Genomic DNA, 26,274 nt, shown 5'->3' with positions numbered 1-26,274 from the left:
GAAGGTGCCTTCTGACATCTCCCAAAATAGTTCTGATCTAATGTCAACAAGGCACCTTATGTTTGGAGTGCTGATTCCATCTTATTCACCCTGCTGCTTGTAGATGAGAATAGGTGGTACAATTTTGATGACAACCAGAGTTCATCCATTAACGAGGAAGACGTCAAGTTTGCTTGCTGCTTATGTGTTATTCTACTTATGTGCTTACTTAGTGTTAAGAAAAGTATTTTTATAATATTATGTATATAGTGATTGATATTTATTATACTAATTGCATCAAATTTCAAATGCTTAATTGCAGTAGATACCACATGTTTTACACTCAAAATGGCATATATTAGACCGATTTGCGGAGAAATTTATCGGTGGCGATTGTGTGGATTTATGCCCATCTCCTCACCATCGGTGGGGCCTATAAGAATGCACCTGTAAATACTCAACAGAATTGCTGTACTGTTCGTGAGGAACATTTGTGGATGGTGCTTCATGGTAAGGCATCCGGTCTTTATAAATTTCTTGTCATAGTGTGTGTTGATTCTGATGTTTGAGATAGAGAGAACTAGCTGACAAAACACAAGATACTAAGGTATTGTTCTGACATTGCACTATATGTCTATTGTTTTTATAAAATCAATGTTAGTGGAGAAGATTAAAAAATGATTTTTCTTAGACTCAGATACTCAATCACTCATTGGTAAGGCTTCCGGTTTTTCAATATTTTTGTAACTGCTATGTTTTTATTCTCTATAGCTCTAGATTTTGTTAATTTATTGTTGTTTTGGACAGCACTTGCATTGTTTAATATGTGATTCAGTTGTGTGTCCATATATGATATTTTAAATTTGCAACCAAGATATGAGATCCAATTGTGTATGGCCGTACATGATCTTTTTCATTATATAATATCCCATGGTATGGATGTACGGTTACACATTACTTGGTCGAATCCTACTCACCAAAATAGGTGAGGTAATATACCTATATGCATGTAAGATGCTTTGATTCTGATTTTTGAAACATGTATAAGTGAGTTCTATGTTTCAGTGATTTGTTAAGATGCACGTATTTTGCATACAAGTGTATCACACACAACAAATAGTAACATAGGAAGACAATCAAAATAGTTCTGATCTATATCAAAAGGCACCTTATGACATTGGTAAAAATACTTCTGATCTAATGTCAGAAGGTGCCTTCTGACATTGACTAACGTATTGTTCTGATCTAATGTCAAAAGATGCCTTTTGACATTGAATAAACTATTATATAATAATTTTTCATGCATTCTGTGTGCATTATGTTGGATTGCGTATTATGTTTATCAGGAACATTTCATATGTCCATTTTTAAGAAGAGATGCAGTCGAAATTTCTATAGAATTATATTTCATCTTCACAAGAAATAGGATGGTCACTATGATGAGAAGATCATCCTCACAAGAAATTAACTCAATCTGAAACTTATAAATCCATCAATAGTGATTTACAAATTATTGGACTAACTTTTTTCAGGATGATCTTCCCATCATAGAGATCATCCTCATAAAAAATCAGCTCAATCCCAAACTCCTAACCCATATTTTGAAAATTTATTAATGTTACGTTGTTTTTACTTATGTAATTTCATATGGCATACCTTGATCCGTTCCCTAAATATCAGCTTTGTAAATATATATTTATAAGGGTAATTTGATAATTTTCTATGCATTCTGCGTACACTATCAACCTTAACTATATTTGACTCATCTACTTTGATTGTTTGATGCAGATTTGAACTATGTGGATGCTCAAATTCAATTTTATTGGTGTTAGCTGTTGTTTCTACTTCTACGTGGCATTAAACATGAGTGGATTCATGCACCTATAATTGTTTATTTACTACAATGTGCTTATACTATATTTCTTTTTTATGCTCGAGACTATCGGAGAGAGGTCTTTAATGTTATTGATATTATTAAGGTTTATCATATGTCCATTTTTAAGAGGAGATGCTGTCGAAATTTCAATAGAATTATAAACTTTTTAAAATTAAAATATATTATATATATATCTATCTGGGGGTGGTTCAGGATTACTGAAACAAGGACAAATATCACTGCTGAAAGTCATTGCCGTTTATGGAGAAAAGAAATGTGTAACTTTATTCCATATATAAGTGTATTTTTGAGTATATTTTGGAATGAGAAACATTTTTTGCATGTACCTTTGGGGATTAATTTGCAGGCATTGCCGTTTATTTAAAGAGGTTCTAAATTTTGTCATTGTGTGTGAGTTGGCCAACATGGTTATTACCAAATACTACAATTTCAATCTTCAAGTTTTAAAGTTCTAATAGAACCAATGCACTTAATTGCGATTGTCAAATAAAAAAAAGTTATTTCATATGGTATATTCACTTACACGGTTTAAAATTTTTAACTTGTACAAGGAATTTAACCTGGTTTTAAGGATTCTATTTTTAAGGACTCTAAACTAATGTACCATTAGTTTTATGGTAGGCATCATTTTTAAGTAACTTTTCTTGAAGTTAAGCCAGATTAAATAAAAATTTAGGAATTGATGTCTATTTTGAAAATTTGGCAATAAAAGTTTAAAGTGAATATATTTTTCTGAAACTATTGAAAGGTCTTCCAAAGATTTGTTTTCAATTTTTTTCTCAATATTTACAGACTTCTAGAAATCATGGAACGAGAGTTATGGGATTGAATAAATAAAATTATTCAATATTTAAGTCAAATCATTCACTCAGATTTACAAAGATCTTTGAAAATATTTTTGTCCCGAGAATTTACAAAAGAATCAATATGTCAAAGATGTTAAGTCGAATCATTCACTCAGATTTACAAAGATCTTTGAAAATATTTTTGTCCCGAGAATTTACAAAAGAATCAATATGTCAAAGATGTTAAGTTGAATCATTCACTCAGATTTACAAAGATCTTTGAAAATGTTTTTGTCCCGAGAATTTACAAAAGAATCAATATGTCAAAGATGTTAAGTCGAATCATTCACTCAGATTTACAAAGATCTTTATAAATTAAATTTATCAAAATTTTACAAAAAACTCAATGTGTCACAGATGTCAAGTCAAGTCATTCACTCACTCAGATTTACTCAGATCTTTGAAAAAAAAAATTCTCAAAATTTTACAAAATAATCAATGTGTCACATATGTCAAATCAAGTCATTATCTTTTTTTTAATTTTTTTATTTTTCATGAAACAATTAAAATAAGGCTTCACAATAAACGAGCCTAAGATTCTATAAATAGGAAGGTGTTTTTACCCAAAAATACCAACATCTTTAGAGTTATTTTTACAAAGGCAAATCAGTTCTAACATGGCAAATGTGCTATTGAATGAGGTTGATGAGTTCAAACTTGGTTATTACGAGCCTAAAATGTACTCGAAACTTATTGAATAAACTGATAATCATGAGAAGGCTAGGAAAGATGCGTTCTGTAAGATTTGCTTGATGACGGTAAGAATCTAAGGTGTATGATGCGAAGTCTGTGCATAAAAATTTCGTAAGGAGTTGTGTGGACAAAATTAAATAGTATAATATAGTTGCATGGTGACACAATCATTCATGATGAGTTAAATGAAGTTTGGTAAGCAATATCTATTATTTGAAACTATTAGTTCACGTCCAATCAACCTTAAACATAGTATCCACCTTTTGAGACATGTGGATATTATGTATGTAGGAGTGTTAATCTGCATTTATTGACCCTAATAAATAAAGTGATAAATTGATTAATTTCGGTACAGGGAGTTAGGTGGGCAAAAGAAAATATGGTGACATGAGCATTCATGAGGAATTAAATGTCATTTGGTAAGCATTAAATATCAATGTAAATGCACTTAATAGTTCCATTAATAGTTATAGACTTCACCTTCATTATATAATCTTATTCAGGGAAAGAATCCAAATTTTATTCCTATTTAGAAGCTGCAATGAATCACGATGAGAATATGCGTCGTGGATTTCGGACGGGAGATGCATATAGAAAGCACATGCTGGAACGCGAATGGATTCTACTTGTGAGGGATTCAAAGAAATTGATTAAAGAATCCAAACTTGTGCAAGTACCTATCCCAAAAAGACGTGCGATTTCGATGCCGCGTCATAACCTATATTCACTCCATGCGGCAGTTATGAGGTTACGAGCTGAGGTATCAAGAATGTGTAGACGAGTTCTAAGGATTTCATCACATGAAGTTGATAACGATCCCAACTATGCATCTACTTACGCTATGTCGGATGAAGACGATGACAGTTCTTCTGACTTTGAAAATTAATTTTGTTACTATAGACTTGAGAATTTAAGTAAGTATGTTTAGATTCTAAAGTTTTTGTTGAAAAACTAAGTTTGGTTAATTTCATCACAATATTAAATGTGTCGCTTGTAAATTATTTTTCATCTAATTTATCTAGCATTTAAAAAGTTGACAAAGCAATAGAGGATCTTTTAGATCATCTTTATGTGTTTGAAGTGTCATTTACTAAATTCATAATCTGTTTATCATTTTTCTTTCCCTTGATTACAATGTAAATGGTCGTATACTTGTCAAGAAATTTGAATAGATTTAACGAACACTGAAACAATGTCAGAATGGGCTTTTTGACATTACATCTGAAGTATTTTGATCTAATGTCAGACGGCGCCTTCTGACATTAGATCAAATGTATTTTATCAATGTCAGAAGGCTCCTTTTGACATTAGATCAGAAGTATTTTAGTTAATGTCAAAAGGAGCCTTTTGACATTAGATCAAAAGTAATTTAGCCAATGTCTAAAGAAGCATTTTGACACATTACAAAAAAAAGGATTTTAGAGCCATTTTTTTGGGGCGAATTAGCAAAGCGTCGCCTAAACAATAACATCAATAGCGGTTTTTGATTAGCCGCCTTCCAAAAAGACTAAATCAGTGGCATTTGGTGACAAACGCTTCAAACGATCAGAAAATAGAGGCGATTTTTGATAAAACGCCTTCAAAGAGACGATGACCATTGCAGGTCATCAGGTTTCTATTTTACTCACTCTTCCAATTCTACAGTTTTGAGTTATTTGTACCATTTTCTGTTATTTGGTTCTCATCCGTAAAAAACTCTATTACATATGTGTCTAACAAAATTATTATGCCACTGAAGGTGATGATTCAAGTGTATTGCATGTGTACTGTATGGGGTGAACCCCTCTCTCAAACTGCACAGTCATTTATGCCTGACCTGAGTTGATCTTCGGAGTTAATCGAACTTTAACAAAGGTTACTATTGTTCATTCTCCTTCAATGCCGCATCCAATACCATCTTTTTTTGTTTTAGTACTTGCTTCTACTATTGTTTTAGTGTTCGCTAAATCTATTCAAATTTCTTACTCATTTTTACCTTACTTAGTGGATAAAATAAGTATACGACCATTTACATTGTAGTCAAGGGGAAGAAAAATGATAATTCCATGAATTTGGTGATCTTAACCCGTCATCGAATTTGGAGGTTTAACAAACAATAACACAGTCATCTAACTCACCAATCACAATAAACGAAAAATAAAAAAAATAAAATAAAAAATAAAAGATAAATCATAAAACAAGTTCAAATTTCATATTATGTATTGAAATTCCATTACTAAACAAGGTCAATGAGAAGCAATAGGACACTAACAAATGAAATTGAGTCACATAATTGTTTACAAATAAAACACAATCAGAAGCAAATGGTTATGATGCCTTTCATATCTTTTCCTCACGGTTTACATTTTCCCTACATTGCCATGGTTCTCTCCGCTATATTGTGTCCTCTTATTTTCCTCACGGTTTACATTTTCCCTACATTGCCACTGTTCTACACTCGCACCTTTTCAATATCACAAGACTCTTTGAAAGTCTCAAAATCTTCACAAACCCCACATGGCAAAGAACTTTACATCAGTTGGGGAGTAATATTTATGGTACAACGCCCTCCTCACCAATTCAGATTTCTTTTGCATACTGGGCGATTGTCTGGTCACTGTAGAATTAACATGCATTGCTTTCGCAACAACATATTAACCGATGAAATTGTAACAGAAAAAATAACAATTTCTCTCAATGGCCCACCAATTCCACATCCCACGGCCAGCACCTACAGTGACAGTCGAAAAGTTGAACTCCAAAATTTTTCCAAGATGAAAATTTAAAGCCTTATAATGATTGTAAGTACATATGAATGAAACAAACCTTTTGGCCACGTTTTAGGCCTAATTGTAAAGCAAGAAAGTGCTCATGCCGTTTGATACTTATGCATAGTGCTTGTGGACACGGGATTTTAAATATTCTTCAAACATCCCTCCACTTTGGGGTGTTTTGGAGTCGCCACCATTCAAATGGGTAAAGGAGTGTGAATGGTCACCCGGATTTGTATTTTTGAAAAATCATATCATTTTGCCATTTTTTTTGTTGACTCTCGTAAGATAAGGTGTATGGTCCAACCTTTGATTCGAAGGTAAGGGGGTCCATTTATGGAGTAGGAAAGGTGTTAGGCACCCTACTCCACCCACGTAATGTGGTAACCTCAGATTCGGTTTTTTGAAAATAAAAAGAAAATGAAAATGAGGAAGAAAGAAAATCGATATGTGCCCTCAAACATGAGGGACTTTCAATGTTGGATTCAATCATTAAGGGCACCCTTATATAGAAGGGGCCCTTTTGTGATTTAACCCATGGTGGTGTGTGCAAATGTGTGGGAAAAGGGAAAGTAGAAGAGGGGATGTGGAGAGGGTGTTCCTTTTGTTGAACCCACCTTGTCCTCGAGTTGATCTTCAAATGTGCTTCCCTTGAGTTGACTTGGACTTGCTTGAAGTTGTGAAAGATTGAGTGGAGTTGAAAGTGAGGTGTTGAGAGTAGAGTGTTGAGATGAGATGAGAGAGGGTTGAGTGTAGTGAAGAGAGTAAAGTAGAGAGTTGTAGTGTTTTGAGGATTTTTATAAAAATTTCATTAGTTAGTGTAGGAGGAGAATGGAGGGGTTTTTATAGAAGTTGGGAGGTATTTTAGGGGTATAATAGGGTGAGGGTTTAGAATAGTGGATAATGGCATGGGTTTTAGAGGAAAAGGGTATGAAATTTGAGATGAAAATGAGGGTATTTTTGTAATGATGGAAATGGATTGTATTTTAACCCAAATGGTTTGGATCTTACCCAAATCCATTTGGGTAGAGTGTTTGGTGGGGTGAGATGAGTGATGGTTGATGGGAGGAGTGGTGGTGTAAGGGAGTTGTTTGGAGAAGGAGTGTTGAGATGGTTGAAGAAGTATGGTGTTTGATTTGGAGAGATAAGTGGTGATTGGTTTGATTTTGAGAGGATTGAAGGGATGATGACATGTGGCAAATGGAGAGATGGAGAGGTTAGTTGATTGGTGATGGTGGTTAGATGATTAGAGAGAAGAGTATGGGAGGTATGGGTTGAGGTATGGGTTGAGGTGATTTTATGAGAGTCTTTTAAGGGAAGGTGATGGTTGAGGTGTGGGAGATATGGGTTGTGATGTGGGTGGTTGATAGTGTTAGAGTATGTAGGGTATGGGTTGAGTTGTTGGTTGTTGATGATGAGAGGATGGGGAATAGGTTAGGGTGTGTAGGGTATGTGTAACACCCCGAATTTTTAATTCGTATCTCGAGAAAAAATAAATAGTGGAATTTTAAGAAAATCTTGAAAGTGGGACTTAGGGTAAAACTGTAAGACCTTATTCTGATCATTTTTAATGGAATCTGACCTCACCATTAGATTCAAAATGATCGAAAAACATAGTTTAGCCTGTAAGCACGCTCAAATGCGAGTCCGAATATAAAAGTTGCAAAATCCTCGATTACCGGGTCGGACCAGGCTAAAACAGTGACTTTTTGTTAGAGGAATAATTTTTAAAATTTGATCATACCATTGGGCTCATAACGAAAAATTATTCAACATGGACTATTTATTTGTCATTTTTGGAGATTAGGAAGTTGAATTATCGCCAAAAACGAAAACGACATCAAGTTTAGGGGTCACGTCAGGCCAAAAATGTAAATTTTTGATGGAGACATAATTTGTAGAAATTGACTATACCATTAGATCCGGAATGAAAAATTAGGCGAAATAGAGTATTCATTTGTCAGTTTTGGAGTCCGGATGATAAAGTTATCGACGATCGAAACAATTGACAAAATACCGAATTTGTCCCACATGTTATTTAAATAATATTTTTAATTTTTTTTATATAACTCATCTTCCCCAACGCGTCCATACGGCCGAGACATATAAAACGATTTTTTTTTTTTCTTTTCTCTTCGACCTTCCACCTCAGATCTCTCACAAACGGCTCGCCGTCGACAATCGACGCAGAAGGGAGAAATGTCCGCAGCTACGTTCTCTACAAAACCCACCCAACCTTTCTTCATTTCACTTTCTATTTCATTCGATATCGTAAAAAATCAGCCGTATTTGGATACGGAAATTTCGAAACTTTGACCTCGGATTTCGTCCGTTTCGGGGTCAAATCGCTTTCCGACGCAGAAGGGAGAAACGTCCGCAGCCTCATTCTCTACATAACCCAATCAAGTTCCTTCCGTTTTCTCGTGTTTTTCACCCCGTATAGTCAAAAATCAGCCGTATTTTTATACGGAGATTTTCGTAACTTCGACCTCGGTTTCCATCGATTTCGGGGTCAAACTGTCTTTCGCCGTAGAAGGGAGAAGAGACAAGCACATTGAGATCTTCAAAACCACCAGGTCGATTTCAAAAATCAGCCGCTTCGAAGTTCGGTCCGTCTCGATTTCCTTGCAGATCGCCTCGATTTCCATGCACGTGCTTTGATCCTTTCGCCTAGAGATTGTAAGGAACTCTCAATTTCTATTAGTAATCGTAGATTGTGAAAATTGCATTTAGAATTTTGTTGAAAAACTTTGGATGTATTTCCGAAAGGTAGAATTCTTTTGTTATTTCAAAAAAATTCACGCCAGAAATTGCATGATTGATATGTTTAATTGTATTTTTAACAAATTATACATGGGTGAGGTATTTTACTGGGTTATTTCTGTAAGTTGGGTCCTGTGCACTGCTCGGAACCCGTTTTAAAATAAGTTTTGTATTTTTTTTAGGTTTTTGATAAAAAATAAATTCTTTAGTTGGAAAATGTGATTTAATATTCAATGAACTCATATTGAGTTGATGAATATCAGAAAATGGATGTTTTATTGAAGAGATTGAAAATTGTAAAAGTCGAAAAAAGGGAAAAAGGGTATGAAACGGTAAAATGTCAGAGTCACACCCGAGGGGTGATGTCTACATTTTACGTTGTTGTGTTGTATGCAGGTTGGTGAACGGATATCCAGGGATAATGTTACTGGTTGCATGTTTATTTACTTTCTGTTAGCGCGAGGCGCTCTGTTATGTTATTTATTTTAGGCCGGGTGGCCACACTTGCATGGTAGGAAACTGGATATCTATTCTCAACCTTGTATTGTTAATTTCTCTTTTGTTTTCAAATGAAAATAATATATATAAGTAGCTATTTTGTGAGCTGTTAAAGAGTTTGTGAATGCCTGAAGGGATAGTGCATCATATCATCCGGAGTGGTGTACTATCCTGGGATGTACGGTAGGGACCACCAAACTCATACGTGGTATGGGACGCGTATGAGAGTGGAGTCACAACTGGAATCCGGGTTTATTCCTCTCTATCTTTACCAGTGAACTTGTAATGTAAAGGTGGTCGTATACGAATGGTTTGTATCTTTGGGAATCACATGTACGCCTGATAGGCATAGACGAAGATGATTAGTCAGTGATCACTAACAATCTATAGTAGTCGAACGTTCTGACACATCGAAAAAGACCCATTGCTTACGGTCACGTCAAACGGCCAGCCTGAGCCGGATAAATGGTCAACCAAGCGTGGTAAACAGCGACCAGCCACAAAATCAGGAACTAAAAGTCCGAGAGAAATTGTAACATCATGTCCCGACTGGGAGCGATCCAGTCGTGAATCCCAACACTCTAATTCCAATACTCCACCATTGTGTATTATGTATCTGTTGTTTATTTTGATATATAAAATGAAATCCATGTTTATTATTTCCCTTTTGATCAATTAGATTTGTATAAAAAGATAATGTTATAGTGAGTACTGCTGATCGATGTAATGTGAGTTTTAAAATGTTTAGTTGTTCATCCCTGGCTATATGTACCAGTTAATCGTAATTTCTTCTGTAAAACTTTGACTATTTTAAAATGATTCAGTATGCTTATTCGTTCATGTTAGGAGGGGTTATTGGCATAAATTGTTTGTTTCCCTACTGGGTAACCATTGTTACTCACCCTTTCCTTCTCTATTTTTTAGTTTCAGATTCAGAGCTTGGCGAGGCAAGTATAGAGTACGAATGAGGATCATCTGGTTGGTCAGATAGACAACCAGAGTTCGTCACCTGGTAAGTACTAGGGTTATACCCCCTAGTGGTGTCAATTCCCCTAGGTAGTTTTATGGATTCTGTATTGAGTGTTAGGAATTCTGTTAGAGTGAGAAATTTTGTATAATCCTGTATTCTAGTTATTCTTCCGCACTCTGATCTTTCGTATGTTATTAGACGTATATAAGCTTCCGCTAGTATTATATTTTATATATGTATGCAGGATTGTATGTCGGTTATCAGGTGCAGGTTGAACGCCTTGGAATGCTAACATAAACAGAGGAGACCATGCCGAAATTTCGAGGTGTTACATAATACCTTAAGATTTAACATGGGGATTTGTGTTAGTGTCCGGCGGGGCGCCACAGTATGGATGGTGGTATTGGTGGTTGATGATGAGAGGATGGGGAATAGATTAGGTTAGGGTAGGGTTATGGGTTGAGTTGATTAGATGAGGGAGGTGGAAGAAGATGATGACATGTGTCATCTCTTGGTGATTGGTTTGATGTGATGATGATGGGTTGGATTGGATTTGGGTAGTGAAGTGGGCTTTGGGCTTTAGTGGTAGATTGGGTAGGGTTTTGGGCTTAGGTGATGGATTTGGGTTGGGTTGTAGAAGAGTGTTGAGTTGGGTTTATGTTGGATTGGGCTTAAGTTGGATTGGGTTTAAGTTGAATGGATTGGGTTGATTTTAAGGATGTATGAGAGTGGTGAGGTGTGCGGGTCCATGGGCCACGTAAATGGCCTCGAATTTTTATTAATTGAAACGTATTGGATTTTGTGTAGGTTTGGGCTTCAGGGCCCATTCCAATTTTCGATTTTTTTGGGGGCATCTTACGTCGAGGGCCCGCTCAAATTCGGGTGTCTACAGCTGCCCCTCTTTGCAGGAGTTGCGTGCAAAGAACTGCAAAGAATAGACAAAACCCTGATTTGCGCGGGTCCGAAGATTTTGCTCAGACAAGTTTTTGAAACACCGATTTGATTTGATGGTTAAGAGATGGCTACCCAAGCACGGGGTCTGACAGGGTGCCGGTTGATTTCCTCGACCTCGTGGCGCGGAGCTCGTGTGAGATCTTGGATTTGTGATGATTTGAGAAAAACTTTGACTTAGGTATCTTCAAACGAGTCTTTAAGCAGTTGATTTTAGCTTTTGCAAGAATGCCATTTTGATTTTTTTGATTTTTTGATTTTTTTTTTTTTAATTTTTTCTTTTTTGATTGATTTTTTTTTTTTTTTTTTTTGGTGGTCCGTTCTTGGAGCACGGACTGTTTAAACCTCATTCGGTCCGTGCTTCAAGCACGGACTGTTTAAATCTCATTCGGTCCGTGCTTCAAGCACGGACTCTATTTTTAATATTTTCGGTCCATGCATGAAGCACGGACTACGCAAAATTAATTCAGTCCGTGCTTCATGCACGGACCAGAACATTTTTAAAAACCGAACGTCGCGCCTAGACGTTTCACTTGGCCATTCTTCTCCGTTTTCTCCTCTGGTTCTTCGTCTTCTCCTCTGATTCTTCGTCTTCTCCTCTCTCATTTCTCTCTTGCGTGCTTGGGTGATTGAAGAGACATGTCGGGCGTGTGGATATTTGGATTTGGAGCACTTTTGGTACTTCTTTGGATTACTCCTTCGATAGAGGTTAGTTCATCTTCTCCTTTTAGATTAATTTCTTTTTGATTTTGCAAACCTCTATCGCATGACCACTTGCTTCGAACAACCCATAGCGAACACACAAACCTCGTTGCATGCATGCTTGTTAGACTAGGATTCTTGTTTATGCCTTCGCCATGTTTGTCTTCTTCGAAATTTTTATAGCATGAAAGCCTGGTTATATGCTTATTTTCGATATTTCTTTCACCTTGTTTGTTCACATGTGATCATGAAATTCTGTTATGTGTGCATTGTGATTTTGTTTCATTTTTCATGCTCTTTTTGATGTCTTCATTGCTTGTGAAACGTTCAAGATATGATTATTGCGATTTATCATTTTGTTTCACATGCTTTTGCTCTTTTAGAACCCATTGGATTTGCCTTGGACTTTGGAGTAGGTTCCTTAGATGTAGGTGAGATTTATTGGTGGTGGATTTTGGAGAATGATTGGGACAATGGTTAAGCAACCGGATGGAGTGATTTGAGTGTTATTAGGAGAGGTTAGGCATAGGTTGTGGTTGGTTTGGTGAGGCATGGTTATAGATGGATGGAATCTTGATTTGTGGGGGGTACTCGAGGTGATGGTGTAGCTTCAATCAGTGGGGTGCCTTGCGAGGGTCAAGGTTTTGGATCGTGGGGTTGGTTTGGTTTAGGTTGGTTTTGTGGGTTCGAATAGAGTCGTAGCTTTGGTTTCGGCTTAGGTTAATGGGTTCGATCGCCGTTAGGGTTTTTGGTTTGAGTGGGCATCTTATTAGGTAGCTGGTTTTCTCATGTAGACGGCGCGCACTCGTGGGAGTATGGCTACATTGATTGGCGAGGCTGGAGATAGATCGACTGCGAGGACTCGATATGAGCAGGAGACTGTCCGGGAGTCGCCTATGGAGGAGGCGACTCAGTCCTCATCGAGCAGCTCGTCATCAGACAGTGAGACAGAGATTGGTGCTTCTAGACGTCGGGCTACTGTCCGACGAGTGCCTAGCAGGAGTAGGACTGCGGAGGCGGCAGGCAGAGGTGGTGGTGGTGGCCGAGGTGATGGTGGTAGTAGCAGTGGTGGTCGCGGTGATGGTAGTAGTGAGGGTGGTAGTGGTGATCGAGGTGGCAGTGGTAGTCGAGGTCGAGGGGTAGAGGGAGCTCGCGCTTCGATTCCTACAGAGGCCAGAGAGGGTGTAGCGGATACTCATCTTCTCACTGGATTGAGCAGGCACGTCTCGATGTACGTGCGGATGGACGTGCCGACCCCTTACCCATCTAGCAGCTACAGGGGCAGTTGGAGGACTTTTCTGCTAGAGTTCTCCCAGTTTACTGAGGATCTGAGAGGCCAGTTTACTCGGGCCGGTTTTGGAGCTTTTTTGAGGATTCCATATTTTAGGTCAGACCGACCTATTTTTGTTGCGATGATGGAGAGGTGGTTCCCAGCCACGCATACGTTTCATATGCCAGAGACTGAGATTGGCATTCGGTCGTCCGATTTTGTCACTATCACTGGGATATCTATGGAGGGAGAGGCCATTTTTCCTCATATGCTGCCGTTAGACGAGGTTGCCGAGTTGATTGGGGCTCCTTATATTCCAGCTGGCGAGGTCGGCAAACTACATAGGCTGGGCATGCGGTTTTTGTGGTCGACCCTAGGTCAGCGGGGTCGGACCGTGAGGCGAGGAGATGCCGACTTTGCTGCAGTCTTCCGCCTCAGTTTTCTACTTCTGTTAGGGAGTTGCTTTTTCCTGGAGGATGACTCCACAGTGATGACATGGTTTCTCCCTTTTCTTCGCGACATACGCCGAGTAGCTACCTATGACTGGGGGAGTCTGATTTATGGCACCATCCTTGGTGGCCTAGATCGCATCGTGGAGGGTATCACTTCCCCACGAGGTGGCGGTATCTCTGCCACGTTATTCTGGCCTTTTATCGAGGTACTTTCCTTCTCAAATCTTGAATTTTTAACATTTCGTCTCTTTCGATGATTGGTCTGATCTCGTTGTTTGCTTTCCTTCCAGCTTTTTGTACATGTACACTTTCCCTACTATCTTCTTGAGATGCGCCATCCGGATGAGGGCTATCCCCTCGGTGCTTTTTGGGCGACTCGAGCAATGCCCGTACTATCAAGAGCAATGCCCGTAGCGCTAGGGCCCAATTTGACAGGTGCAGGCTTCATGAGGTGAGTAACTTCTTTTGGTTTGTAGCACTAGAGCTTCTTTCCAATATGTTAGAATCTCATTCTTTCCCCTCTCTTTGTTGTGCAGATATTTTCAGTTACCTTTCCGGACCTTCCTCAGTCGGTCCAGGAGCGCCGAGAGGTGTGGGCAGCCTTCGATCGAGACATGCGACGAGAGATCTATCCCAGCTTCATTGGTCGTCTCCACTATGTGTATTACTTTGGGGAGCGGCTATTCTTTCAGCATGACCGATCTCTTAGTATCCCCGCAGCTCCGGTGACGCCTTCTTCTGTGGATCTGTCGGCTGAGGAGTACTTAGCCCAGGTCGGTGGGGTACCAGCGCGAGGGCTTCTCGTGGAGGGTGATTACATCAGTTGGTTTAGGACCGCCTCCATTGGTTGCTTGATGCCTGCTATGCCCATGCGTGCTGGGGTTACTGAGATCGGTGGAGTCTTTATCCGGGAGCACGATGACACCGTGAGTCCTAACTTTCCTCTTCTTCTTATCTTCTGATTCTCCATGTCTGTTCAAGTCTAATTTGCTACTTTTTTCTCAGATTGATGATCTGCGTCGCCTCCGGGAGGGGTACAGTATGATCGAGGCCCATGCGGCCCGTTGCGCTGAGATGGAGGCTCGATGGAGAGCAGCTCAGGCGGAGGTGGCAGCTCAGGCCGAGCGCATCCATGAGTTGGAGATGAGGCTGGCCATGAGGGAGTCTCGTGCCCAGGCTGAGATGGTACGTCCTTCTTTTCCCTTATCTCTTTCAATTCCGTATTTCTATCACTGTGGGCTGATTGCTTTGTTTTCATGTGATGTTTCAGGACTATCATCGACGCCATGATGGGGCCAGCACATCTGCTCATCCACCTCCTCCTACTCAGGTACATTTAAGTTCGATTATTTTCTTTTATTAGCCTGCTTGCATATTTGCCTGTCATTTGAGTGCATCTGTTTATCTTTTCAGGCTTCGGACGGCGCCGGACCTTCTACTCGACCCCCAGCCTTTACTGTAGATTCTTCTGATATGGGCTTAGGGATGCATGATCTGCCTGCCTCTTCGGGTACCGGTTCTGTCTTCTCCGGCCTGAGGGACGTAGATCTTTCTGGTGTTGATTCTTCTGCCCGAGATGCTCCTGGATCAGATGATGATAGATTTTAGGATGTATTTATGAACATACATGTATATATCTTTTTGTATTTTGCGCACATTGTATAACTCATTTTGATTATATATATATGACATTGTTTACTTCATTTTGGATCCTTTTGTGAAATTGCGATTGAAACTCTCATTGAGCAACTAGGGTGTTAACACCAAACGACTAGGGTTTATGGGCCCCTTCATGTATCAATTCATGCATCAATTCAACGTTTTGGCTGTACTGGTCCGTGCATGAAGCACGGACTACGCTGATTTTGAATGGTCCGTACTTCATGTACGGACTGTTTGAATTTTGAACGGTCCGTGCTTCATGTACGGACTGTTTGAATTTTGAACGGTCCGTGCTTCATGTACGGACTGTTTGAATTTTGAACGGTCCGTGCTTCATGTACGGACTATTTGAATTTTGAACGGTCCGTTCTTGAAGCACGGACTCAAGTAAATTTACTCAGTCCGTACTCCATGTACGGACCAGAACCTTTTATTTTGCCTTTTAACTCACAGTCCTTCATTTGGTCATTCTCTTTCACGATTTTTAGGAATTTCACACCCACTAGGGCATCAATGGAGCCCACTCATTTTTGGAGGATTCCACCAACTTTGACGTTACGATTGGAAGCTCATCTCCCGCTCTTGAAGGTAACTTCAACCTTCCAAATCTCAAAAGGTACGCCGTTGTAGACCCCTTTTTACATCAATGGCTTATTTTTATGACTCATGAAGAGAGAGCTAGGTGGGATTCCAACAAGCTTGGGTTCACTCTTTCTTTGTCGAAGGTCACTATCATGTGGGACTTGATAGAGGCTCTTATGGGATTTTGGGTCCCGGAGCTCAATTTGTTTCGTTTTGGAGACAAAGAAATGACTCCTACGATTGAAGAGTTTGAGCGCATACTTGGCCTTTGCCAATCGCCTCGGGTGGTTGTACCACCCTTACGTGAAAGTTATAGAAAAGAAGCATCGGGATTCTTTGGGGTCACAAAGCAACAATTAGGACGGGCGGATGGAAACTCGAATCTCTTCAAGGTTTCTAAAGAATTTTCACTTCGATGGCTTGGGGACATGGGTTCTCCCTCTCGATTTGATGTTTTGACCTTGGTGGTAATGAACCAACTCTTGTTCCCTCGGAATGATGAGTATGTGAATCTAGCTTTGATAAGCGTCCTCGACCAAGTTCGACAAGGTTTTAGGTTGGCTCCTATGCTTCTAGGAGAAACCTATTTGTCTCTCACGGCTTGTTCGAGCGGGAGAGAGCGAGTATATCATGGGTGTGCTCCATTGTTGCAGGTAATGTCTTTTTCAAATTTGGAAATCTTATGATTCGAGTTGAAGCCTTTAACTTTTGAAGCGTTATGATTAGAGTTGACTTCCCTTTTTGTGCAGCTTTGGTTCTTCGATCATTTGGCTTTGACTGCACCCATTAGTCACCCTTTCAATGTCCATGCTGATTTAGTGGCTTTGATGAACAAAAGGAGACCTCCTGTCCATTCTGGTGGCAAGTTGGGTTGGTTTGAAGGTTTGCAAGGTATGCCAGATGAAGAGATACGTTGGTTAGGCACCTTCCAGCCTTCAGCTTCACCGGTTCTCTCATTCTCAGAAAGTTGTTTTGCCGTATTGATTGGATTGACTGGGGCCACTCACTACATCCCTCTTCGCGTGTTGCGGCAATTTGGCGAGGAACAGGGTATAGTGAATCATGGAGATTTTGGAGAACTGATCGGGTCTTTTTCTCCTTCTCCCCCTTCATGGCAATTGCGTAATCGATTAGAGAAAGCTTGGAAGGGCGTGGTGACTCTTGATCATCCTGTATTTCCAGGTTATTCTTTTCACGACTACCAACTCTGGATGCAATAACAGATTACTGAGAGAACTTGTGCCATGCCTTCAGTTCAAAGGAGGTCTTCTGGTTCTCGTTCCTCTGACCACCGTGATCGATTAGCGGAGATGAAGGCGTCTCATAAGCGGATTGAGAAGATTTGGTTACGTTCTGAAAATGATCTGAGGGACCAGATAGCTCGACTCGAATCTTTGAAGAATGAAGAGTCTTATATTCTGAGGGCAGAGATTGAGGATCTCCGGGAAAGGCTTGCCCAGGGTCCTTGTTTTGATGCCTTTGCATCTTACCTGGTGAGCCGTGATGCTTCGGATGCCGAGGTGGTAATGATGGGACAAGCTGCCCGCATTCGTGCCTTAGAAGAGAGACTTGATTCTTTCTTCATTTCTCGTCGTGATGTGTGATTGGCACCATTTTTTTTTTTTTGTATTTTCTTTTTCTTTACAAAACGTAATGTAAAACTTTTTGAAATGAAAGGAAAATAGGTTTTTTACTTACTTGGCCTTAGGTGTATCTGTTGCTTTGAAAACATGATGTTTGAATAAGTCCTAGATTTTTCATCATCGGCCCAAAATAGTAGTTTTGAAAATATTTGAATTTTTGGTGATTTGTCTTTGTCGAATTGATATTGTAGTTCCAAAATATGAAGACTTTTCGAAAAACCTTTGTCATCTCGATGATATTTGTGTTTTTGCCAACTACTGAGGATATAGATGTCAGCAGTTCTCAGACTCCTTTTAGAGTCATCCCCAGTGCCCCAGTACTGGGTGAATATCGATTGAGCATGGGACTTGGGCTTTTGGGAGATTTTCGCCGTTCACAGTTTATACTCATGCGGGCCAGGAGTTTTTTTTTTTTTTTTTTTGTCCCCTTATTGTCCCTGGTGCCAGTTACGATTTTCACCAGACCCGATTTCCACATTTTTGCGCATCGATGCCTTTTTGGGTTTTCATCGTGCCGGTGGCTTTGATCTTGTCATAGTCTGATTTTTTTACTCATAGCGCCCTTTCGGATTTTCACTATGCCCTTTCAGACTATGCTTGTATTTTTTTTTGGATTTTTTTCATTACAGATCTTGTTTGGAGCCTCTGTGTCTTTGTGACTTGGTGACTCAAGTTGAGCTGCGAGATCGGCGACTCTACACTTGTAGTGGCACTCTTTCTTGAGTAACAGATCTAGATTCTCCTCTCGAGTTTGCTGACGACTATTTGTGGTTCGGCAACTCAAGTTGAGCCGCAAGATCGGCTACTCTACACTTCGAGTGCTCTTTTTTTCGAATTTCCGACCTGGACTCCCCTCTCGCGTCTTCCAACGATTAATAAGACTTGAGGTCCAGATCAAGCTTCCAGATCATTGGTGCTGCCACCGTCATTATGATGCCTTAGAACATTCCCTGATCCGAAAGGACTTTTAATGGGACGAAGTGTTGGCTAAGGCTGAGTGTAGTGGAAAGGTACAAAAAGGTTAAGGTAGGTTTGTCTAGAGTGGGTTAGACTTGGGGTTCGTCTAGTTTTGTTTCGAAAAGGTGATCTATGTCTCCTCCCAGCGTCTCTCGAACTTGTTTAGGCTGGAGATTTGGGTCGAGCTCAGATCAAGTGTCCGAGTTTTTTGAATTTTTTAAATTTTTTTGGATTTTAACCGTTCACAGTTTATCCTCATGCGGGCCAGGAGTAACTTGATGCTTTCACTTTTTGGATTTTCTTTTCTTTTGTCTTTTTTTTTTTGTTTTTGTTTTTTTTTTTTTTTGTAACGTTGACCTGCCCCAGTCTTGGGTTAAGAAATGAATGCGATGGCTCAAATGGGTTGACTAGGGTTAGATAATCTGTTTGGGATAGCAAAGATGGCCTTTCGTCATCTCAGGGTCGGATCTTAGGCGTAGTATTTTTTGACAGTGTCAGCATTGATCGGCTGAGGAAAAACTTGTCCGTCCATCTCTGTAAGGATCAAAGCGCCTCCTGTCATTACCTTCTGCACAATAAATGGTCCCTCGTAGTTTGGTCTGAATTTTCCCCTAGCATCTTCTTGTATCGGTAAGATCTTTTTCAAAACAAGGTCTCCTGGTGAGAAATTCCGAGGTTTGACTTTCTTGTTGTAGGCTCGAGCTATTCGTTTCTGATAGATCTGTCCATGGCAAATGGCTGCAAGACGTTTCTCTTCAATCAGATTTAGTTGATCAAATCGAGTTTGAACCCATTCTGTTTCATCTAACTCTGCTTCTTTTAAGATCCGGAGGGAGGGAATCTCGACCTCGACGGGTAAGACTGCTTCCATCCCATAGACCAATGAATATGGAGTTGCCCCAGTTGAAGTTCGAAACGAAGTCCGATAAGCGTGAAGGGCGAAAGGCAACATGTCGTGCCAATCCTTGTAAGTTACTGCCATTTTTTCGATGATTCTTTTGATGTTCTTGTTGGCAGCCTCAACTGCTCCGTTCATTTTGGGTCTATACGGTACAGAGTTGTGATGAGTGATCTGAAAGTCCTCGCACATCTTGATCATGTCCTTGTTTTTGAAGTTCTTGGCGTTGTCTGTCACCAACCCACTAGGGAGTCCGTATCTGCAGATAATGTTGTTCTTGACAAACTTCAGAACACTGCTCTTTGTGACATTGGCATAAGAGGCTGCTTCTACCCATTTTGTAAAGTAATCGATAGCGACTAGGATGAAGCGGTGCCCATTTGAAGCTTTTGGCGAAATCTGTCCAATAACGTCCATGCCCCAGAGTGAGAAGGGCCAGGGAGTAGTCATGTTGTGCAATTCTGATGGTGGCGCGTTGATCTTGTTGGCATAGATCTGACAGAGATGGCATTTACGGACGTGTTGATAACAATCGCTTTCCATTGTTGTCCAGTAATATCCCATTCTCATGATCTTTTTAGCAAGCATGTGACCATTCATGTGGGGTCCGCACACTCCACCATGTACGATTTCGATAAGTCGTTTTACTTCTATTTCTGCCACACATCGGAGTAGGACTTCATGGTGTGAGTTCTTATACAGAATGCCATTGCTTAGGAAGAATTGGCCTGCCAACTTCTGAATAGTCCTTCGATCATTTGACGTTGCGTCTGATGGGAGAGTTCGATCTTTGAGGTAGGCTTTGATGTCTGAATACCAAGGCTTTTCTTCAGATTCTTCTACTTCGACGGGTAGGCAGTAAGCTGGCTCGTCTTGAAGTCCGATCTCAATAGGATCAATGACTAAGTCATCTGAGATACTGATCATAGAAGCGAGCGTTGCTAGTGCATCAGCAAATTGATTCTTAGCTCTCGGCATATAAGTGAATGAGATTCTGTCGAAACGTGAGCTTAGTTCCTCTAGATACTCATGGTAAGGGATCAATCTTTACTCTCGAGTCTTCCATTCTCCAGTCGTCTGATAGACTACTAGGCTTGAATCTCCAAAAACATCGATCTCATCTACTTCGAGATCCAGTGCTGCTTTCAACCCTGCTATGCACGCTTCGTATTCAGCCTCGTTGTTAGAACATTGGAACTTTAGTCTGATTGCAATTGGCACGTGGGATCCATCTGGTTTGATCAAGACTGCCCCTATTCCGTTCCCTTTCTGATTTGCTGCTCCGTCGAAATACATTTTCCAGCCTGGTTCTTCGTCATCATCCTCAATCTCTGCGAGTAATATGGCTTCATCAGGAAAGTTTGTCTTCAATGGCTCATAATCAAGCAGCGGATGCTCAGCCAAGTGGTCGGCAATGGCTTGCCCCTTGATGGCCTTTTGAGTGATATAGGTGATGTCAAACTCAGATAATAGTAATTGCCACTTTGCAGTACGACCTGTCAGTGCTGGCTTTTCGAAGAGATACTTGAGCGGATCCATTCGAGCAATGAGCATGGTCGAGTAACTGAGGAGGTAATGGCGTAGTCATTGAGATGCCTAGACTAATGCGCAGCAAGTCTTCTCGAGTGCCGAATACTTTGCCTCATAATCAGTGAACTTTTTGCTGAGATAGTAAATGGCTTGTTCTTTTCTGCCTGACTCATCGTGTTGCCCCAGTACACAACCCATAGACGTTTCTTGCACCGAGATATACATCAGTAAGGGTCGCCCTGGCGTAGGAGGAACCAAAACTGGTGGATTGAGCAAATATTTCTTTATCTTGTCGAAGGCTTCTTGACAGTCTTCGTTCCATGCTTTCGGCATATCTTTTCTGAGTAGCTTAAATACTGGTTCGCAAATAGGCGTGAGTTGCGCAATGAATCTGCTGATATACTGTATTCTACCCAGAAATGCTCGGACGTCCTTTTCTGATACCGGTGCTTTCATTTCGAGAATGTACTTGGTCTTTGCTGGATCTATCTCGATGCCTCTTCGACTGACGATGAAGCCTAGCAGTTTGCCTGATGTTGCCCCGAATACACACTTTGCTGGATTGAGCCTTAAGCTGTATTTCCTTAGTCTGTCGAACAATTTCTTGAGATTTATCAGATGATCTTCTTCTATGCCTGACTTAGCGATCATATCATCTACGTAGACTTCCATTTCCTTGTGGATCATGTCGTGGAATAAAGCCGTCATTGCACGTTGATAAGTTGCCCCTGCGTTTTTAAGCCCAAACGACATGACTTTGTAATGAAAAGTACCACAGGGTGTAATGAATGCTGTCTTCTCTTGGTCTTCTTCTACCATTTTTATCTGATTGTACCCAGAGAACCCATCCATGAATGAGAACATACCATGCCCTGCTGTGCTATCGACTAGAGTGTCGATGTGAGGTAGTGGAAAATCATCCTTAGGACTGGCTTTGTTCAAATCCCGATAGTCGACACACATTCGTACTTTCCCGTCCTTCTTTGGTACCGGAACGACATTGGCTAGCCATTCGGGGTACGTGGAGACTGCGAGAAATCCTGCTTGAAACTGTTTCATCACTTCGTCTTTGACTTTGAGTGTCCATTCTGGCTTAAGTCTTCTTAACTTTTGCTTGATCGGCTTGCTCCCAGGTGCGATCGGCAACTTATGAACAACAAGATCCGTGTCCAAACCGGGCATATCTTTGTAGGACCAGGCGAAGATGTCTTGATAGTTACGCAATAGTTCGATCATTTCTTCTTTCTGCTGAGGGGTTAACAAGGCTCCGATTTTTACAACACGTGGGTCATCTTCAGTGCCGAGATTAACTGAGTCTGTATCCTCAATGTTTGGCTGAACACCCTTTTCATGTCGTTCTAACAGGTCCTTGATTTCTTTAGGAGGGTATTCCACTTCGTCCTCAGACTCTTCCTCAATTCCCATGAGATCGAAGTCGAGTTCAAGATCGAAGTCATACTCGTCCTTTTCATATTCTGTTCTGTCCAAAGGTCCATTCGATTGAGACAAATCCCTTAAATTCTGAGAAAACTCTTTTTTTGATTTTTGAAATATATCTATTTTTTTGATATTTTGAAAGCTTTTTGATTTTTTTGTTTTTTGTAGACTTTTTGATTTTTTTGATTTTTGAAGAATTTTTGATTTTTTTGATTTTTGAGTGCTATTTTCCGGACATCTGAAATAAAAAGAGCAATCATGCATTAGTAAAGATAGGGAGCCCTCAAAACAGTCTTTACCCGAGGACGAGGGCTCGTTATGATCCTCGGGCAAACTGATGCCGCCTAACGGCATTTTTTTTTGGAGGCCTCGACAGCCTCAAGTGTCAATGGGAATTCTTCCCAATTGTACAGTGTTTCCCCTTCTCTGAGGGGGCGGATGAGATGTGAAAGTGATGTGTTGGGTGATTTGGTTGGTGGTTCGGAGATAACCATGATCTCCGATTGATTGTTGTTGTTGTCAGGTTGGGGCACAGTCCCTCCCAAACTCGGTGGGATGACGACTGATGCCCAGTCAATGCCCTTTGGAAAGGGTGATTTGTTCCCCTGGTCAGTAGTGATTTCCACTTTGATGGATTTGGAGCGGTCTCCGATGGACTTTTCTCGGAATCCCCATTGAACAAAACGTCAATGCCTTCTACGAAGGATGGTTGGGACTCGACGATTGGGTCTTTGTGCTGTGGTGCGATATTTACCCTTTTTGGCCTTTTTGCCCGTGGTGGTTCTGATAAGTTGTCGGGTCTGATATGGGACTTTGAGAAACTAACACTAATGTGAGGGACTCGGCCCGGGTTCCAGACATTCGATTCCCGATTTTGCTTTCTTGCTAGTCGAAGTTCTTTCTTCTTTTCTTTCATTTCTGCTATATCCTTCTTTGTGGGCCTGAACCCTAGACCAAAATAAGGAGTATATTTGCTTGCTTCGACTGGTGTAGCTCTTCCTCTTCCCCCTGGTCCCAACCCTTGCTTGGGTCGGTAACCTCCCCTTTTCATGACCCGACCAACCATAAGGTTCGCTCTTGATAGCTTTGCCTTTACCTTCTCCTTTCCCTTCTCGATGTGGTTGACAGCCGCGAATTGGTACGAATGGTAGAGTGCCTTGTCCTTTGTCATTTCGATATCAATGAAAGGCACGTCTGGGGCTCTCCCAGCTGGAATGAGGTTCTCTGCCAATACTGATATCATCCTCTGCCCCATGATAAATTTGACTCTTTGGTGCAACGAGGAAGGCACAGCCCCGGCAGTATGGATCCAAGGTCTACCCAGTAACAAGTTGAAGGTCGTTGGTATTTCCATGACTTCAAACGTCACTTCAAAGGTGCAAGGTCCTATTGTGATTGGTAGTTCTACTTCGCCCAGCGAGTCCCTTTTCGAACTATCGAACCCTCGAACAACCTTGTTGTTGGGTTTCACATACGACCAATCGGCGTTCAGCTTTCGGAAGGTCTCAAGTGGACAAACATTAAGCGCTGAGCCGTTGTCAATCAGCACCCTGGCAACCATCATGCCCTTGCATATGACCATAATGTTTAGTGGCTCGACATGCCCCGTTCCTTCAGGTGTAAACTCATTTTCTGTGAAGATAATAGGATTGGAGGCCATGATCTGGCCGACTGTTTGCTCTAACTGGGCCGGTGTCGTGGTCGAAGGTACATGTGATCCCCCTAGGACTTTCAACAATGCCTCTTGGTGCTCTTCCGATTTTTATATTAGTCCTAGGATGCTGACTTGGTCTGGCTGCTTGTTCAATCTGTCTATTATGTTATGCTCTCTCTTGAGGATGAGCTTAATAAAGTCTGTGGCTTCTTTGTCTGTCACTTTTTCTTCAGCTTCTTTATTTGTCGCTTTCACCTCCTCTTTCTTCTGGTCACTTTCACTCATCTTGCCCTTCCCTTTTTCCTTTCTCTTCTCTTCATCTGTCATCCCCCGTGTCGTTTCTTCAGTCTTTTCCTTGATGCTTACTCCCTTCGTTGGTATTTTTTTGCATCTTCCTGCCTTTGTCATATTACAGATATCGGCCACCAATGCCTTTTTCATGGTTTCAACCCCGGCAGTTGTGGTGATGGTTGTCTCGTAACTCTAGGGAACTGCCTGGATAGAGTTATAGGGGAATGGTTTGGGTGAATGTATGGTCATGGGGGGTGGATCGGGTTTCATATTGAGAATGAGAGGAGGTGGTGGTGATTTGGATGTAGTGGTAACAGGAGGGGTTGATGAAGTGTATGGGATGATGAGTGGTGGACGTGAAGATGCAGTGTATGGTATGTGAAGAGGAGGTCGGGTTGATCCTTGAGAAGTTGGCGGTGTGTACGGTATGACAAGAGGGGGTCGGGTCAAATTTTGATGATGGGGTGATCCGTAAGGTATGACTAAAGGTGGTCGAGTGGCAGTATCTTGATGAGGGGGATGGATGGTGAGGTCGGCTAATCTGAGTGGTAGTGAATTTTGGGGTGAGTTGGTTGTGTAATGGTTGACTGTGCTGACTGTTGGTGCTTCTGATCCCTGAGTTAGATGGACCCTGATTTTGGACCCGATAGGTGCTATCAGATCCGAAGGATTAAAGTAGAGTTCTCCACAGATGACATTTACCCTGTGCCCACTCCCCTCTCCATTGTGGGTAGGTAGGGGGTTTTGGTTGATATTCTGTTGTTGGGGTGGGTTGGGAGGCCCATCCAGGATAAGAGCCTTCTTGTCAATCAAGTTCTGTACCTGATGTTTGAGCTGCCAGCATTGGTCTGTCGAGTGCCCCGGTGCACCCATATGAAATTCACAAATCAAATTGGGGTTGTACCCTGGCCCTTTGGCAGCTTCAGGATTTGGTGGACGTTTGACAAGATACTCACCCTTGAGCAAGATTGGCAGTAACTCAGATAATGTCATGGGTAGCCTGGTAAACACTCTATTAACCCTGTTCGGTCTCGCTTGTTGATTCTGCCCATATAGTGGTGCCTGCTGGTTCTGTCCATATTGTGGTGCCTGCTGCGTTTGTGGAGGAACTGTCCGGAAGGGATTCTGCGGCGTTGGAGCCCAGGCAGCTCGAGGTACTGGCGCCCAATGTGCCTGGGGTGCCTGTGGCCGCTGAGCTGGTGCTTGAATGATGAGAGGTTGGCTGGGTTGTACATTATTGACTTGGGTATCCTCTTTCTTCTTGACAAAAGGCACTGATTTCTTTTGTGCCGAGGTCCCCGCTGCTGCACTCAAGGCTGTAAAGTCAAATATTAGACCGGTTCGGATCCCGTCCTCGACCCGGTCTGCCACTTGAACTAAATTCGAGAATGTGCCTGTAGTGTGTCCCACCAAATGAGTGTAAAAGGCATGCCCCAGTGTCGAGATAAACGTAGTGTTCATCTCCTGTTCAGTCATCGCAGGCCGCACTTGTGAGGCGGACTCTCGCCATCTCTGGGCATACTCTTTCACTGTTTCCTTGTGTTTCCTCGTCATCTTAGCCATATCATTTCCAGACCCACATCTGTATTGAACCGGTAATTGTGCCAGAACATTTCAGCCAAGTCCTGCCAACTCTTGATGAGTGTATGGTCCAATCCTGAGAACCACTTGAGAGCCGGTCCTGTTAAGCTTCTTTGGAAAAGTTGTACCAGCAGTCTGTCATCCTCGCCATATTGGCACATTGACCCACAATACAATTTGAGGTGTGACAGAGGACACCCAACACCATTATATTTCTCAAATTCCGGGCATTTAAACTTAGCCGGCAGCTGTGCGTTGGGATAGAAGCA

The 26,274-nt window shown here is 41.2% G+C and overlaps 2 protein-coding genes across 2 annotated transcripts; both read left to right on the top strand.

Annotated features, from left to right (window-relative positions):
- The first annotated feature begins 11,735 nt into the window (after positions 1-11,735).
- LOC147382930 (uncharacterized) lies at positions 11,736-14,499 on the top strand. Its single transcript, XM_086428717.1, has 3 exons — positions 11,736-13,976; positions 14,061-14,221; positions 14,307-14,499. The coding sequence occupies exons 1-3, from the start codon at positions 12,864-12,866 to the stop codon at positions 14,497-14,499; spliced, it is 1,467 nt and encodes a 488-aa protein (XP_086284843.1). The 5' UTR covers positions 11,736-12,863.
- Positions 14,500-14,563: 64 nt separating this feature from the next.
- LOC147382929 (uncharacterized) lies at positions 14,564-15,412 on the top strand. The gene is made up of 4 exons (XM_086428718.1): positions 14,564-14,696; positions 14,776-14,955; positions 15,041-15,100; positions 15,184-15,412. Exons 1-4 carry the CDS (start codon positions 14,625-14,627, stop codon positions 15,376-15,378), a joined length of 507 nt encoding a protein of 168 aa, XP_086284844.1. The 5' UTR covers positions 14,564-14,624; the 3' UTR covers positions 15,379-15,412.
- The last annotated feature ends 10,862 nt before the right edge of the window (positions 15,413-26,274 follow it).

Source organism: Akebia trifoliata, chromosome 16, assembly GCF_017979445.1.
Source record: "Akebia trifoliata isolate Shusen 1 chromosome 16, ASM1797944v1, whole genome shotgun sequence".
Classification (NCBI taxonomy): domain Eukaryota; kingdom Viridiplantae; phylum Streptophyta; class Magnoliopsida; order Ranunculales; family Lardizabalaceae; genus Akebia; species Akebia trifoliata.
This window is presented reverse-complemented; position numbering and strand designations above follow the sequence as displayed.

Excerpts from the sequence above, each read along its gene's own strand:
- LOC147382929 (XM_086428718.1), top strand. The coding sequence starts at position 14,625 with ATGCCTGCTATGCCCATGCGTGCTGGGGTTACTGAGATCGGTGGAGTC. Across the intron at positions 14,956-15,040 it reads CTCGTGCCCAGGCTGAGATG|GACTATCATCGACGCCATGA; the intron begins GTACGTCCTTCT and ends GTGATGTTTCAG. Across the intron at positions 15,101-15,183 it reads ATCCACCTCCTCCTACTCAG|GCTTCGGACGGCGCCGGACC; the intron begins GTACATTTAAGT and ends TTATCTTTTCAG.
- LOC147382930 (XM_086428717.1), top strand. The coding sequence starts at position 12,864 with ATGGCTACATTGATTGGCGAGGCTGGAGATAGATCGACTGCGAGGACT. Across the intron at positions 13,977-14,060 it reads TATTCTGGCCTTTTATCGAG|CTTTTTGTACATGTACACTT; the intron begins GTACTTTCCTTC and ends CTTTCCTTCCAG. Across the intron at positions 14,222-14,306 it reads ACAGGTGCAGGCTTCATGAG|ATATTTTCAGTTACCTTTCC; the intron begins GTGAGTAACTTC and ends TTTGTTGTGCAG.